At 37.3% G+C, this 18,448-nt stretch overlaps 1 protein-coding gene across 1 annotated transcript in view; it reads right to left on the reverse strand.

Annotated features, from left to right (window-relative positions):
• The window catches only part of col4a4 (collagen, type IV, alpha 4), a 59,483-nt gene extending 41,488 nt beyond the window's left edge, over positions 1-17,995 (reverse strand). Inside the window, exons 1-3 of the mRNA XM_049577584.1 lie at positions 17,858-17,995; positions 12,019-12,173; positions 11,842-11,884 (exon numbers count right to left, since the gene is read on the reverse strand). Coding sequence (XP_049433541.1) covers positions 11,842-11,884; positions 12,019-12,065 — 90 coding nt within the window. The 5' untranslated portion in view covers positions 12,066-12,173; positions 17,858-17,995. The remainder of the gene's footprint in view (positions 1-11,841; positions 11,885-12,018; positions 12,174-17,857) is intronic.
• Between the last annotated feature and the right edge of the window lie 453 nt (positions 17,996-18,448).

Genomic DNA, 18,448 nt, shown 5'->3' on the forward strand with positions numbered 1-18,448 from the left:
CATAACCACAATATTAAGGTGCAGCCAACAATTGGAGAGTTTGGGATGGTGATCTAAGATCCAGGACACACTGGGTGGATTATATGTCCCATCAGGCCTGGGGGCGCCACACCACTGAAGGATGTATGAGCTTCCGACTGCGATCATAAAAACAGGAGTGTTAAATGTATGAAATCATGGATGTTATGACTGCAACAAGGCAACAAGTTTTTGTTTTTATTGTTTTGGGGTGTATTTCCCCTAGCATGTGAGTTTTGTGTTTTTGGGTGTATTGTCTCCAGCAGAGTGTGTTTTGTATTTTATGGTGTATTCTCTGTGTTCAGACAGTGAGGAATGTAAACACTGCGCAGAGACAGACAAGCATCTCTGAGATTCTCAGGAAGCAGACAGCTGACTGTGCTTGTGTGTGTGTGTGTGTGTGTGTGTGTGTGTGTGTGTGTGTATGTGTGTTTATCAGATAACGTCAGTGACAATCATGCATCCATTTTTTCTGACCCACAAAACTCTTTGAACAGTCTGAATGAGGACAGATGTGAAGCAGCTTCTGTTCATCAGATACGAATCAAACCATCAGAAAATCACTTCAACAATAAAAAACGCCGACTGCTGCAGCTGAGCCAAAACACGTGCATGTCATGTACACAGTAAGATAATCATGTGTTTGTTACTGTACGTCATATAATCATACATGTGTTCGTTCACGTATTCCGTACAATAAAACACATCTGTAAATGTACGCCGTATAAAAAAGCATCCATCCATGTGTGTTAGATATTGTACACACTATGTGTTCATTTACGTACAGTACAGTAAAACACATTTGTTCATTATAGCTGTACACAACCAATGACACACAGGTTTGTTAATGTGTGTTCTATTATGAAAGATTTCTGTAAGTTAGTTCACAATGTATCATAAAACATGTTGTGCAGCATATGATAAAACACGTGTTCATCAATGTAAGGTGTATAATAAGACACAGGTATATTCCTTAATATACAGCATAACAAAAGGTGTTCATGAATGTACAGTCCATAATAAAATACATATGTTTGTCTATGTATGCCATACAAGTCACATACATTTCTTAATGAACGCTGAATAAAAAACACGTTTGTAGATGTATGTCATATAATATAACGCATGTAGGGTTGTTAGCGTATGTTGTATAATAAAAACATGTTCAATACAACACTTTTGTTAATGTACACTGTATGTTTGTTAGTGTGCGTCGTATAATAAAATGTGTTTGTTGGTGTACGTCGTATCATAAAATGTGTTTGTTAGTGTACGTCGTATAATAAAATGTGTTTGTTAGTGTGCGTCGTATAATAAAATGTTTGTTAGTGTGCGTCGTATAATAAAATGTGTTTGTTAGTGTGCGTCGTATAATAAAATGTTTGTTAGTATGCGTCATATAATAAAATGTGTTTGTTAGTGTGCGTCGTATAATAAAATGTTTGTTAGTGTGCGTTGTATAATAAAATGTGTTTGTTAGTGTACATCGTATAATAAAATGTGTTTGTTAGTGTATGTCGTATCATAAAATGTGTTTGTTAGTGTGCGTCGTATAATAAAATGTGTTTGTTAGGGCATGTCATATAATAAAATGTGTTTGTTAGTGTATGTCGTATCATAAAATGTGTTTGTTAGTGTGCGTCGTATCATAAAATGTGTTTGTTAGTGTATGTCGTATCATAAAATGTGTTTGTTAGTGTGCGTCGTATAATAAAATATGTTTGTTAGTGTATGTCGTATAATAAAATGTGTTTGTTAGTGTATGTCGTATCATAAAATCTGTTTGTTAGTGTACGTTGTATAATAAAATGTGTTTGTTAGTGTATGTCGTATCATAAAATGTGTTTGTTAGTGTGCGTCGTATAATAAAATGTGTTTGTTAGGGCATGTAATATAATAAAATGTGTTTGTTAGTGTATGTCGTATAATAAAATGTGTTTGTTAGTGTGCGTCGTATAATAAAATCTGTTTGTTAGTGTACGTTGTATAATAAAATGTGTTTGTTAGTATACGTTGTATAATAAAATGTGTTTGTTAGTGTACATCGTATAATAAAATGTGTTTGTTAGTGTATAGGACAACAAGTGTCCTTGGTAGTCTCAAGAGATGTTGTGTTTAGGAATGTCAAGTGCACATATTTTAAACTGTTGTTTGTTATGTGTTATGTCGAACTATAAAGATAAATGAAGTTTGTTAGTGACTCTTACTGACTGACTGTTCATAATAAAATGTGTTTGTTAGTGTGCGTCGTATAATAAAATGTGTTTGTTAGGGCATGTCATATAATAAAATGTGTTTGTTAGTGTATGTCGTATCATAAAATCTGTTTGTTAGTGTATGTCGTATCATAAAATGTGTTTGTTAGTGTACGTTGTATAATAAAATGTGTTTGTTAGTGTACGTCGTATAATAAAATGTGTTTGTTAGTGTATGTCGTATCATAAAATGTGTTTGTTAGTGTGCGTCGTATAATAAAATGTGTTTGTTAGTGTATGTTGTATAATAAAATGTGTTTGTTAGTGTGCGTCGTATAATAAAATCTGTTTGTTAGTGTACGCTGTATAATAAAATGTGTTTGTTAGTGTACATCGTATAATAAAATGTGTTTGTTAGTGTATGTCGTATCATAAAATGTGTTTGTTAGTGTGCGTCGTATAATAAAATGTGTTTGTTAGTGTATGTCGTATCATAAAATGTGTTTGTTAGTGTACGTTGTATAATAAAATGTGTTTGTTAGTGTACGTCGTATAATAAAATGTGTTTGTTAGTGTATGTCGTATCATAAAATGTGTTTGTTAGTGTGCGTCGTATAATAAAATGTGTTTGTTAGTGTATGTCGTATCATAAAATGTGTTTGTTAGTGTGCGTCGTATAATAAAATGTGTTTGTTAGTGTATGTCGTATCATAAAATGTGTTTGTTAGTGTGCGTCGTATAATAAAATGTGTTTGTTAGGGCATGTCATATAATAAAATGTGTTTGTTAGTGTATGTCGTATAATAAAATGTGTTTGTTAGTGTGCGTCGTATAATAAAATGTGTTTGTTAGTGTATGTCGTATAATAAAATGTGTTTGTTAGTGTGCGTCGTATAATAAAATGTGTTTGTTAGTGTATGTCGTATAATAAAATGTGTTTGTTAGTGTGCGTCGTATAATAAAATGTGTTTGTTAGTGTACGTCGTATAATAAAATGTGTTTGTTAGTGTACGCTGTTGTGATGGAAAATTCTGGTATTTGGTATTGCTGTGATGTGTGATGTGTGGTGCTCACTTAACCCCTACTGTGACAGCAGTGAGAGACACCAAGGTCACGAGCCAGGAGGACAACAAGTGTCCTTGGTAGTCTCAAGAGATGTTGTGTTTAGGAATGTCAAGTGCACATATTTTGACTGTTGATGTGCATGTGTTATGGGAACTATAAAGATAGCAGGGCGAGAAGACTTGCTAGGCACTCTTACTGACTGACTGTTCATGCGGTTGTATGTGTGAGTGTCTCCGTTCATGAATGCTTGTTAAAACTCAAGAAAGACAGCCGACGTGTGAAGACTTTTTCTTTAAACTGTTCATTAAATAGTAGTTTTGCCACCACATGTTTGTTAGTGTACATCGTATAATAAAATGTGTTTTTTAGTACACGTTGTATCATAAAATGTGTTTTTTAGTATACGTTGTATAATAAAATGTTTGTTAGTGTGCGTCGTATAATAAAATGTGTTCGTTAGTATACGTTGTATCATAAAATGTGTTTTTTAGTATACGTTGTATAATAAAATGTTTGTTAGTGTGCGTCATATAATAAAATGTGTTTGTTAGTGTACATCGTATAATAAAATGTTTGTTAGTGTACATCGTATCATAAAATGCGTTTGTTAGTGTGCGTCATATAATAAAATGTGTTTGTTAGTATACGTTGTATAATAAAATGTGTTTGTTAGTGTGCGTCGTATAATAAAATGTGTTTGTTAGTGTATGTCGTATAATAAAATGTGTTTGTTAGTATACGTCGTATAATAAAATGTGTTTGTTAATGTATGTTGTATAATAAAATGTGTTTGTTAGTATACGTCGTATAATAAAATGTGTTTGTTAGTGTATGTCGTATAATAAAATGTGTTTGTTAGTATACATCGTATAATAAAATGTGTTTGTTAGTGTATGTCGTATAATAAAATGTGTTTGTTAGTGTGCGTCGTATAATAATATGTGTTTGTTAGTGTACATCGTATAATAAAATGTTTGTTCGTGTGCGTCGTATAATAAAATGTGTTTGTTAGTGTACGTCGTATCATAAAATGTGCTTGTTAGTGTATGTCGTAAAATAAAATGTTTGTTAGTGTGCGTCGTATAATAAAATGTGTTTGTTAGTGTATGTCGTATAATAAAATGTTTGTTAGTGTACGTCGTATAATAAAATGTGTTTGTTAGTGTATGTCGTATAATAAAATGTTTGTTAGTGTGCGTCGTATAATAAAATGTTTGTTAGTGTGCGTCATATAATAAAATGTGTTTGTTAGTGTGCGTCATATAATAAAATGTGTTTGTTAGTGTATGTCGTATAATAAAATGTGTTTGTTAGTGTTTGTCGTATAATAAAATGTGTTTGTTAGTATACGTCGTATAATAAAATGTGTTTGTTAGTGTATGTTGTATAATAAAATGTTTGTTAGTGTGCGTCGTATAATAATATGTGTTTGTTAGTACGCTGTTGTGATGGAAAATGTGTTTGTTAGTATTTGTGTATTGCTGTGATGTGTGTTGTTACTTAACTATAATAAAATGTGTTTGTTAGGTCACGAGCCAGGAGGACAAAATGTGTCCTTGTAGTCTCAAGAGATGTTGTGTTTAGAATACTGTTGATGTGCATGTGTTATGGGAACTATAAAGATAGCAGGGCGAGAAGACTTGCTAGGCACTCTTACTGACTGACTGTTCATGCGGTTGTATGTGTGAGTGTCTCCGTTCATGAATGCTTGTTAAAACTCAAGAAAGACAGCCGACGTGTGAAGACTTTTTCTTTAAACTGTTCATTAAATAGTAGTTTTGCCACCACGTTTGTTAGTGTACGTTGTATAATAAAATGTGTTTTTTAGTATACGTTGTATAATAAAATGTTTGTTAGTGTACGTCGTATAATAAAATGTGTTTTTTAGTATATACGATGTATAATAAAATGTGTTTGTTAGTGTATCGTCAGATAATAAAATGTGTTTGTTAGTATACGCTGTATAATAAAATGTGTTTGTTAGTGTGTCGTATAATAAAATGTGTTTGTTAGTATACGCTGTATAATAAAATGTGTTTGTTAGTGTATGTCGTATAATAAAATGTGTTTGTTAGTATACGCTGTATAATAAAATGTGTTTGTTATTGTATGTCGTATCATAAAATGTGTTTGTTAGTATACGCTGTATAATAAAATGTGTTTGTTAGTGTGTCGTATAATAAAATGTGTTTGTTAGTATACGCTGTATAATAAAATGTGTTTGTTATTGTATGTCGTATAATAAAATGTGTTTGTTAGTATACGTTGTATAATAAAATGTGTTTGTTAGTGTATGTCGTATAATAAAATGTGTTTGTTAGTATACGTTGTATAATAAAATGTGTTTATTAGTGTATGTCGTATAATAAAATGTGTTTGTTAGTATACGTTGTATAATAAAATGTGTTTGTTAGTATACGCTGTATAATAAAATGTGTTTGTTATTGTATGTCGTATAATAAAATGTTTGTTAGTATACGTTGTATAATAAAATGTGTTTGTTATTGTATGTCGTATAATAAAATGTTTGTTAGTGTACGTTGTATAATAAAATGTGTTTGTTATTGTATGTCGTATAATAAAATGTGTTTGTTAGTATACGTTGTATAATAAAATGTGTTTGTTAGTGTATGTCGTATAATAAAATGTGTTTGTTAGTATACGTTGTATAATAAAATGTTTGTTATTGTATGTCGTATAATAAAATGTGTTTGTTAGTGTATGTCGTATAATAAAATCTGTTTGTTAGTGTACGTCGTATAATAAAATCTGTTTGTTAGTGTACGTCGTATAATAAAATGTGTTTGTTAGTGTGCGTCGTATAATAAAATGTGTTTGTTAGTGTGCGTCGTATAATAAAATGTGTTTGTTAGTGTACGTCGTATAATAAAATGTGTTTGTTAGTGTACGTCGTATAATAAAATGTGTTTGTTAGTGTGCGTCGTATAATAAAATCTGTTTGTTAGTGTATGTCGTATAATAAAATGTGTTTGTTAGTGTACGTCATATAATAAAATGTGTTTGTTAGTGTACGCTGTATAATAAAATGTGTTTGTTAGTGTATGTCGTATAATAAAATGTTTGTTAGTGTGCGTCATATAATAAAATGTTTGTTAGTGTACGTCGTATAATAAAATGTGTTTGTTAGTGTATGTCGTATAATAAAATGTTTGTTAGTGTACGTCGTATAATAAAATGTGTTTGTTAGTGTGCGTCGTATAATAAAATCTGTTTGTTAGTGTACGTCGTATAATAAAATGTGTTTGTTAGTGTACGCTGTTGTGATGGAAAATTCTGGTATTTGGTATTGCTGTGATGTGTGATGTGTGGTGCTCACTTAACCCCTACTGTGACAGCAGTGAGAGACACCAAGGTCACGAGCCAGGGAGGACAACAAGTGTCCTTGGTAGTCTCAAGAGATGTTGTGTTTAGGAATGTCAAGTGCACATATTTTGACTGTTGATGTGCATGTGTTATGGGAACTATAAAGATAGCAGGGCGAGAAGACTTGCTAGGCACTCTTACTGACTGACTGTTCATGCGGTTGTATGTGTGAGTGTCTCCGTTCATGAATGCTTGTTAAAACTCAAGAAAGACAGCCGACGTGTGAAGACTTTTTCTTTAAACTGTTCATTAAATAGTAGTTTTGCCACCACGTTTGTTAGTGTACGTTGTATAATAAAATGTGTTTTTTAGTATACGTTGTATAATAAAATGTTTGTTAGTGTACGTCGTATAATAAAATGTGTTTTTTAGTATACGTTGTATAATAAAATGTGTTTGTTAGTGTACGTCGTATAATAAAATGTGTTTTTTAGTATACGTTGTATAATAACATGTGTTTGTTAGTGTACGTCGTATAATAAAATGTGTTTGTTAGTATACGCTGTATAATAAAATGTGTTTGTTAGTGTATGTCGTATAATAAAATGTGTTTGTTAGTATACGCTGTATAATAAAATGTGTTTGTTATTGTATGTCGTATAATAAAATGTGTTTGTTAGTATACGCTGTATAATAAAATGTGTTTGTTAGTGTGTCGTATAATAAAATGTGTTTGTTAGTATACGCTGTATAATAAAATGTGTTTGTTATTGTATGTCGTATAATAAAATGTGTTTGTTAGTATACGTTGTTTAATAAAATGTGTTTGTTAGTGTATGACGTATAATAAAATGTGTTTGTTAGTATACGTTGTATAATAAAATGTGTTTGTTAGTGTATGTCGTATAATAAAATGTGTTTGTTAGTATACGCTGTATAATAAAATGTGTTTGTTAGTATACGCTGTATAATAAAATGTGTTTGTTATTGTATGTCGTATAATAAAATGTTTGTTAGTATACGTTGTATAATAAAATGTGTTTGTTATTGTATGTCGTATAATAAAATGTTTGTTATTAGTATACGTTGTATAATAAAATGTGTTTATTATTGTATATTATAATAAAATGTGTTTATTAGTATCGTTGTATAATAAAATGTGTTTGTTAGTGTATGTCGTATAATAAAATGTGTTTGTTAGTATACGTTGTATAATAAAATGTTTGTTATTGTATGTCGTATAATAAAATGTGTTTGTTAGTGTATGTCGTATAATAAAATGTGTTTGTTAGTATACGCTGTATAATAAAATGTTTGTTATTGTATGTCGTATAATAAAATGTGTTTGTTAGTGTATGTCGTATAATAAAATGTGTTTGTTAGTGTATGTCGTATAATAAAATGTGTTTGTTAGTGTATGTCGTATAATAAAATGTGTTTGTTAGTATACGTCGTATAATAAAATGTGTTTGTTATTGTATGTCGTATAATAAAATGTGTTTGTTAGTATACGCTGTATAATAAAATGTGTTTGTTAGTGTACGTCGTATAATAAAATGTGTTTGTTAGTATACGCTGTATAATAAAATGTGTTTGTTAGTATACGTCGTATAATAAAATGTGTTTGTTAGTATACGCTGTATAATAAAATGTGTTTGTTATTGTATGTCGTATAATAAAATGTGTTTGTTAGTATACGCTGTATAATAAAATGTGTTTGTTATTGTATGTCGTATAATAAAATGTGTTTGTTAGTGTATGTCGTATAATAAAATGTGTTTGTTAGTGTATGTCGTATAATAAAATGTGTTTGTTAGTGTATGTCGTATAATAAAATGTGTTTGTTAGTATACGCTGTATAATAAAATGTGTTTGTTATTGTATGTCGTATAATAAAATGTGTTTGTTAGTGTATGTCATATAATAAAGCACACAGATCATTTAAAATGAAACCATCTGGAAGTTAATGGATGGTGTTATCGAAGAAGGACCTGAGTTCATGTGATGGAGGTACGTCAGACACAACATGGAAGGAACAACTGTTGAACAGGACCTGATGGTGGCTGTCCCCCTTTACATGTCCCACACTGAGTGTCCCTGTTGATACACTGAGCGTGAGGGGTTTTTATTTCACTGTGGGCCCCAGACGGTGAGTTTCCCAGCATGCAGCAGTGTTTGTGTAGCAGCCACATTCCTGCAGCGTTGTGTAAACCAGGTTATCAGTCAGGCGTGGCTATCAGCAGCAGGAATGTGGCTATCGCTCTATCTGCTGTCACGACTTTGTCCTGAATGTCTGCACTCGCACCATCCTCCCTCCATCAGTCCTCCATTTATCCTCCATCATCGCTCCATTTACTGTCACGACTGTTCTGCACCCGTCTGCACTCGTGCTGTCCTCCAACCTCCATCAGTCCATCCTGTATCTTCACCTAATCTGCACTGCCACCAGCTCCTATTGCCATCCATCCATCCTCCATCATCTCTCCATCAGGGACACCACACTGCCACTGATTGGCTGAGCAGACAGCGTAGCAGCTGATTGGCTGCCTACCCTGCTGTTCACAGACAGACTGAACCTGACGACCTCAACAGGATGGAGAGACTGAAAAGTTTCTCCACCTCTGCAGGGTCATCCCCACATCCTCTGTTCATCCTGGATCAGTTCAGCATCAGTCCTCCACCTGTCCTCCATCATCGGTCCATCCCTGTCACTTTATATTGATCTCTTGTGTTCCAGTGTTTAAATAAATAAAGACCTGAGGCCCGAGGTCTGATCCCTGGGGGACACCAGAGACACTCAGGTGATGTTCGAACTATACCTGCAGATCAGTCCCACCTGAGTCCACCCAACTCCTGAACCTCTCAATCAGCTGAACCCAGCGTGCCAAAGACCCTCTGAGGATCAGGCGGCTCTTCCAAACCAGAGTTACTGTCTCGTGGTTTTATGCCTCCGCACACCAGCATTTTAACTCAAGTCCAGTGTCTCTGACAGTCTCCATCCATGTCTGTGAAAACATGGATGCTTCACATGCAGAAGATCTGTACAATCAGCACAGTTTGAAGATCAGAGTCACCAATTCTGTTCTGTTCCATGACCCTGAATAATGGTCAGAAAAGGGTTTTTGCACAACATTACGATGTCACACAAAAGATAACCTTTGACCTTTTGGATATAAGGTCAAAGGTCATTCACAACATCTATGCAACATTTTTTCGTTATTAGAATATGAATTCTTGAGTTATGGCCAAAAACATGTTTTGTGAGGTCACAGTGACCTTCGACCTTCAACCACCAAATTCCAATTGGCTCATTCTTGAGTCCAAGTGGATGTTTGTGCCAAATTTGAGGAAATTCCCTCAAGGCCTTCTTACAGCGACAGTGACCTTTGACCACCAAAATTTAACCAGTTCATTGAGTTAAAGACAACTTAGAGATATTGCGCTCACGAGAATAGGACGGACGGATGGACAACCCTGAACTATAATGCCAGCGGCCACGACTATCACCAGCGTGGAGCCACAAAAAGACCTCAGCAGACACAGTGAGGCAAAAATTAAGAATATTTCAACGTCTTGTATCTCCAGTAAATGTGACGATTGTGACTTCATGGGTTTAGTTTAGTGTAGTTTATTTAAGCTTAGTGTAGTCTAATTTCATTCTTTCTCTTAATTTCATTTAGTTTAACTTAAATTAGCTTCATCTAGTTTAGTTTAGCATAACTTACTTTGTTTATCTTAGCTTAAATTAGTTTAGCTTAGTTTACTAGCTTTTAACTTAATTTAGTTTAATTTAGCTTAGCATAATTTAATTTAGTTAGTTTAGTCTAATTTAGTTTATCATAACTTAGTTTAGTTTATCTGAACGTAATTTAGTTTAGCTTAACTTAATTTAGTTAGTTTAGTTTATCTTAACTTTGCCCAACTTAACTAATTTTAACTTAATTTTAACTTAGCTTAGCTTAGCTTTGCTTAACTTAGTCTAGGTTTTTATTTTCAACATTTTTCCGACAATTCGAATATGAAAAAAAATTATGTTAATCATCTTATTTTTATTATGGTTATTTAAAAAAAAAATCTTGACGATTATTGTAAAAATTTCATTGTACACAAAATGTGATAACTTTTTCAAAACTGCCAAGGATATTGACCAATTCCATGTCCTTTCCAGGCCTGGAAAATGTGACTGTAAAAATTCCATGACATTCCCAGGATTTCCATGATCGTGGGAACTCTTTAAATATATGATTTGACCTAAACTCACTATAAATATAACCCACATCGTTGTCCATGTCAGCAGCTGCAGCACCAAAATACATAAGCTATCAGTTCACTGAGTCACACTTTCGTATGAAAATTAACTTTACTGTAGTTTTTATTTCATCAATGGAAACTATGACAAAACATTTTAATAACGACGTTTTTCACGGTGAAAATGTGACTGAGACTAAAAGAAAAAAAATGACCTTTGAAAATGAGATTTGATTGATTAATGCTCCATTAATAAGAAGCATCTTGTTTTCAGTCACGCTGCATCTGTCAGTAAAGTTATCTGATGATTTATGGACTAAATTAATCCGCAAGCCATGAAGAATTAAACAAGCAACAACAAAACAACTGAGACAAACGATGAAAAACAAAATGTACTTCACTGGATTGATGAAAAAAATGAATGATCTTAATATTTGAGACCGTCCATGAATTTAATTTTCATTTGAAGGGGCGTTAATCGGGGAGTTGGAAAACCTCTGATACCCCCTCTCTACCAACACGTGACGGGATCTTTTCCCGTTCGCTCAACGTTCAGAGCCAACCAAAAATAAACTGTGCGAACCGTGATGACGTCACTGGTCGCTGCTTTGTTACTGCTGTTCAATTCTGTTGTGCAACGACCTCTGTTGATGAAACATCCTTCATTACAATTGTTCTTACTGAAACTGGTGGAAATTCGAGATGGTTCGCTCAATAGCACCAAAGTTCCAAGAATCCTGAGCAGCATCGGTTCAAGAACCAGAGCTCAGTTGGTGAAAAAGAGGTGTGTGAGTTTGACACACTGTCAGAACCTGATGATTGGATCAATAACACTCTGATCAACAGGATCAATAACACTGAGGTGAGCATCATGCCAACATCCTGTGACCTCACATCAGAGGCGTTCAGAGGAAGAGAGAAAGCTCTTTCACAATAAAAGCCCCAGTGAAGAAACGACAGGTGAGTTTTAAACAACAAGTGGTGAACTCACCCCGAGAGCTGCTGTAGGAGCCGTCAGGACCATCAGGAGGCACCTGGAGGAGGAAACACACAGGTGAGTCACTGATCAGTGATTGATAGCGATGAAAGTGTCTCCTGGTCATCTCCTGCAGAGTCACAGCTGCTGATGGTCATTTATTTGTGTTTGTTTGTTTATTTGTTTGTTTACCAGAGCCAGATGTAGCTGCAGGGGGCGGAGCAGGAAGTCAGCAGCATCTTGTCCTCTGCTCAGAGGAAGTCGCCCCCACGACACGACCCTGTCACTCTGACTCTGCCTCCAGACGGCTCTCAGCCAATGAGGACACTCTGACACTGGTGGTCGTCCTGCAGGGACACAAAGACACAAAAAATGTTAATTACAGACACAGTGGGTCCAGCCCATTTCAGCACGCCAGTGCGCCGCTTAACACAAAACACTCCTGTGATCTTAGACCAGATTTTAACAATGCTTTAGACCATTTTCTTCAATGTGAGGCTGTGAAACCAGCAGATAAATGAAAAACACAGGAAACTCTTAATAAAAGACTGATAAAAACGGCAGAGGGTGACGGGACTGAAAAGAAATTTAGCTTACGGAGAAGGTGAATTCTCTGTTGCCCTCGCTTCACAGTACCTACAGAGTTTACATCAACTTTAAGATGTTCATCAAAAAAGGTACCTAAATATTTGTACGAAGTAACCCTGTCCACAGTTTCATTGGAAAGGGTGGTTGAGTTTTGAGTCGCAGGACGGATAATCGATCAGTCAATCTGATCAGAGCTGATCAGACCAGATCAATGGATGGGAGGAGCAGCTGCTGCAGAGGTGAGTGAAGGCAAACTTTTAGACCCAGCTCAATGAGCAGTTAAGTTTCACATTTACTGCACCTGATGTTCTGCTGCTCCATCTGTGCCCAGATTCGCTCTATGCTGCGAGACTGTGGTGCAACAACTAACTGAACAGTACAGTGTCACGCAAAAGTCGAGGCACCCCTGGTCATAATGCCTTTTACTGTGAATAGTTAAGTGAGTAGAAGACGAACTGATCTCTGAAAGCTATGAAGTTAAAGATGAAACATGATTTTCAACATTTTAACCAAGATCAGTGTTTTATTTTTGTTTTGTACAATTTTAGAGTGAAAATAAGGAAAGCAGCACCATCCAAAAGTTTGCAGCACTCCAAGACATCTGAGCTCTCAGACGACTTTTCACAGGGTCTCAGACCTTAATGAGCTTGTTCAGGCTCTGGCTTGTTCACAGTCATCGTTAGCAAAGGCCAGGTGATGGTCAAGCTCCGTCATATCTTAGAGAGCTCATAGTACCATATTATCCCACCAGAACACTGCGCTCTGAGAACGCAGGGTTACTCGTGGTCCCTAAAGTCTCCAAAAGTAGATCAGGAGCCAGAGCCTTCAGCTATCAGGCTCCTCTCCTGTGGAATCATCTTCCTGTTACGGTCCGGGAGGCAGACACCGTCTCCACATTTAAGACTAGACTTAAGACTTTCCTCTTTGATAAAGCTTATAGTTAGGGCTGGCTCAGGCTTGCCCTGTACCAGCCCCTAGTTAGGCTGACTTAGGCCTAGTCTGCTGGAGGACCCCCCTATAATACACCGGGCCCCTTCTCTCCTTCTCTCTCTCTCTCATATCCTATTACTGCATCTAGCTAACCCGGCCATTCTGGATGTCACTAACTCGGCTTCTTCTCCGGAGCCTTTGTGCTCCACTGTCTCTCAGATTAACTCATATCACAGCGGTGCCTGGACAGCGTGACGTGTGTGGTTGTGCTGCTGCCGTGGTCCCGCCAGATGCCTCCTGCTGCTGCTGCTGCTGCCATCATTAGTCATTAGTCATACTTCTTCTGTTATTATACACATATGACTATTGTCACACATGTATACTGCCAGATATTAATTCATACTTTCAACATATTGTACCACAGTAACCAGAACTATAACTATAATATTATTACTTTCATTAATGTTGTTGTAAGATACTGTCATTACCTGCATCTCTCTCTCTCTCTCTCTCTCTCTCTCTCTCTCTCTCTCTCTCTCTCTCTGTGTCATATGGATTACTGTTAATTTATCATGTTGATCTGTTCTGTACGACATCTATTGCACGTCTGTCCGTCCTGGAAGAGGGATCCCTCCTCAGTTGCTCTTCCTGAGGTTTCTACCGTTTTTTTTCCCTGTTAAAGGGGTTTTTTGGGGAGTTTTTCCTGATCAGCTGTGAGGGTCATAAGGACAGAGGGATGTCGTATGCTGTAAAGCCCTGTGAGGCAAATTGTGATTTGTGATATTGGGCTTTATAAATAAAATTGATTGATTGATTGATTATAAATAAAATTGATTGATTGATTGATTGATTGATGCTAATTTCAAAGCTTTATAAAGACTCTGACTCCTGAAAGCTTGTCCCAACAGTCAGCAGCCATGGGCTCCTCTAAACAGCTGCCTAGCACTCTGAAAACTAAAAGACCTGATGAAGACTAGAAGAAGATAGCAAAGTGTTTTCAGGGAGCTGTTTCCTCAGTTGGTCATGTCAGTAAGAAATGGCAGTTAACAGGAACTGTGGAGGTCAAGCTGAAAACTCTCTGAGAGAGCTGCTCGTAGGATTGTTAGAAAGGCAAATCAAACCTCTGTTTGACTGCAAAAGACCTGCAGGAAGATTTCTCAGACTCTGGAGTGGTGGTGCACTGTTCTACTGTGCAGACACACCTGGACAAATATGAGCTTCATGGAAGAGTCATCAGAAGAAAACCTTTCCTGTGTCCTCACCACAACATTCAGCCTCACAAGTTTGCAAAGGAACATGTGAACAAGCCTGATGCTTTTTGGAAACAAGTCCTGTGGACTGATGAAGGTAAAACAGAACTTTCTGGACACAGTGAGCAAAGGTATGTTTGGAGAACAAACTGTTAAACACGGGGGTGGATGGATGATGCTTTGGGCTTGTGTTGCAGCCAGTGGCACGGGGAACATTTCACAGGTAGAGGGAAGAATGGATTCAGTTAAATTCCAGACATCACAGCATCTGTAAAAAAGCTGCAGATGAAGAGAGGATGGCTTCTACAACAGGACAATGATCCTAAACACACCTCCAGATCCACAATGGACGACCTCAAGAGGAGCCAGCTGAAGGTTTGGCCACGCCCCTCACAGTCCCCCGACCTAAACATCATTAAACATCTGTGGATAGAGCTCAAAGAGCAGAGCATGAAGACGGCCCAAGAATCTCACAGAGCTAGAAGCCTTTTGCAGGAAGAATGGCTGAAAATCCTCCAAACAAGTACTGAGAGACTCTGAGCTGGATCCACAAAGTGTTTAGAAGCTGTGATACCTGCCAAAGGGGGCGCTACTGAGCACTTTTAAAGTAGCCTAGCAGTGACACACGTGACGCTGCCTCACATGAGCAGGTCCACTGCAGAACATGCGCATCACTAAGCTGGTGTTACGTCACGTGGATAAAATGTCGGTACGGTCAGTGATTCGTTCTGTTTAAAGTTTATAAACTATAATAACCACCCATTCTCATTCCAAACTCATCAAATACCGCTGCACAAAGGCACCTTACGTGGTGGGATGATACCAACCGAAGTCGTCCAGTACGGGCACTATAGTGGACGTCGACTGACACACAAAGGTACCTTTTGCGGTGTTGTGAAAGGCACTAGCCAGCTGCAGTTTGTAACGCTGCTGGTAACAATGTAATCTAAGGAGCTGGAAAGTCCCTGTTGGGTGGGCTGCAGGGGAAGTGGACTGGGCCAACAAATCCCAGACTTTCGGACTTTCACCCAGGAGACTGCTGTTTGCTTCCCCTGTGAATTTATTTTTTCTAAAGCTAACCACGAGCTTTTGATGCACAAATAAATAAACATAGATTCGAGGTGTTTTACCGATGTTGTCAGTTTATTTTGAAAGAGACTCCTCTAATGAGCTGAAACTGTACATTTCCTGTGAGAATGGAAGTTTATTTTGAAAAAACACAGCGCATGCGTTAACTGAACACGGCAATCCAGAGTGTCAACAACAGACACAGGATGATACCGAGTGCATCATATGTCAACGTGAAAGTCCAGAGATATTTTACAAGTTGGGATGAAAACGTGTTGGATAAACTAATGCCCATGTCCAGGCAACACATCCTCACTCCGACCTCGTCACATGTCCACGTTTGGTCATGGACTTTCCACGTCCACATATGACGTCCAAGGTACCCTGGGTGTGTTGCTTGTTGACGTTCTGGGACGCCGTGTCAACTTCAGCCTGTTACATGCATTGTCTGTTTTCAAAATACACTTCTGTTTTCACAGGAAATGTACAGTTTGATACAGTCTCTTTCAAAATAAAAGTACTACGTTGGTACAACACCACAAATTTAATTGTTTTTCCTTCAACACACTCATGTGGTTGGGCTCAGGAAAACAGAACAGAGTTTGGCTTTACAGTCTTACAGGAAGTGAACACCGGCCTCCTGGGTGAAAGTCTGTAGTTGTTGGACCCTCCACCTTAGCAGTCGCAATTCCACTGCTTTAACCTTTGTTGTTGTCCCGCCACGTCCCCCCGACACCGCTGGGTGTCAATAAACAATAACGATACTCAACTGCGTATCGTTGCCCAAGTGAAAGGACAGCTTTTTTGGTCTGACACCAGAAGTCACTGACCAAGCCCTGGATTCCGACGACTTCGGAGTGAGACCAGGTTGGTCCAGGTGCTGTCTCACTTCCTCTTCTTCTCATTGTTGTTATCGTACTCATGCAGCTGAGGGTGTGTGGGTATTTTATTGGCTATCGGATGAATAACTTTAACAACTGGAAAAATGCTTGATGACCCATCGTTAGGACACGTGAATCACGGGTGCATGTGAACGGGAACATCATTTTCATCAGCCAGCAGAAGGAATTTTTTGGAATCAGGACAAAACCTGGAATATTCTGTGCAACGCAGTCAGTGGATGTTTGGTTCCACTGAGTGAGGAAGAGGAGGAGGAGGAGGAAAGATTCCAGATGTGGCTCCAACCATCAGATCTCATTCCATCTTGAAATGTTTTCTTGGATTTCACTTTGCTGTTCTGAGATCAGATATCTGATATCGGGAGATGCATGAGGTGACTTAGTGGAAATGAGGTCAGAAATGAAGACGTGTAGACAAACTGATGAAGACAAACTGTGCTCGGCCTTCAACTTCACAAACACTCTCAATTACTTACTCGATTACTGTCAATGAGACTGAGAGTACAGTTACTCCAGTACTGCACTCAACAGCAACTCTCGTGTACTTGTACTTCAGTATTTTCTGCCACTTCATACTCCTACTTCTCCACACTTCAGAGGAACGTACTGCACTGTTTGCTGCATTCGTTCATCTGATAGCTGCAGATTTTACACACGACTCACATTAACTCAAATAAAACGGTTTAAAACATATTAATCATCAAATATGTCAAAACACTTCAACAGAGTTCATTCTGCTGCACAACGAGCACTTTGATACTTCAGGCACAGTTTGCAGATAAAACTCTAACACTGCAGGACTTCTACTTGTGATGAAGTATTTTCACACAGTGTACCAAAGCACAGAGGCTTTAAATAAACATCAAGTACTTTTTGTTTGTTTGTTTGTCACGTGACTGGACTCAATAAACAAGGTTCTCTCGGTATCAATAAAGTTATCAGTTTATCTCTCTCATCTTTTTCTGTGTATAAAGTTTGCAGGATGAAGTAGTTCAGTACAGCTGCAGTGACACTGGACTGCAGCACAGTAGTTGAGTAAAAGTACTCCGTTACTTCTCTCCTCTTCAGCTTCATCATTAACGTTAATTAACCTGCTGACGTCGCTGACGCTGATTAGAGCTTCATTAACACTTAATCACCAGCTGATTGGTGTTAATCACCGCGGCTGCAGCGCCTCACACACACACACGCACACACACACACACACACACACGCACACACACACACACACGCACACACACACGCGCGCACACAAACACACACACACAGATACAAACACAGGTGAGGCTCACTTACCTGAAGGTCTCGCGCTCAGTCCGAAGCTTCACGCGCTTTTCATGTCAGAGACACACGGACAGAAAACTCTCAACTTTATCCGCTAAACTGAAGCCGCAGCGCCGCGCTGCACACACAACCCAACACCTGTCAACCGCCGCAAACACCTGCAGGTGCGCACACACACACTTCCGGTCTGCAGGCTCCGCGCTCCAAAATAAAAGCTGCATGTCTCTGCAGAGAGAGGAGGAGGAATAACTGATGGAGAAGGTTTTACCTTCAGGAAAGTTTTATCGTATCACGTGTGTCTCGTGCTGTGGACCGGCAGTGTCTCCACGTGGACTTTAATCGATTAACTGATCGAAACATTTATTGATCAAATCAGAATCAGGTTTATTGCTGATCAGGTTTTCACATGTTCTTTGGTGTTTGGTGCACAGCCCAACAATAAAGATCATCAGAGACAAGAGAAAAACAGTAGTGCAACAGGGAAGAATCATAAATGGAATATGACTAAATAAATAAATAAAAACACAAATAAATAAATAATATGTCTAAAAAAAAAAAAACATGTTTAAAATGTGTTTGTAAAGTGTTTCTGTGTGTATGGGG

This window comes from Epinephelus fuscoguttatus, linkage group LG5 (assembly GCF_011397635.1).
Source record: "Epinephelus fuscoguttatus linkage group LG5, E.fuscoguttatus.final_Chr_v1".
NCBI classification, from domain to species: Eukaryota; Metazoa; Chordata; class Actinopteri; order Perciformes; family Serranidae; genus Epinephelus; species Epinephelus fuscoguttatus.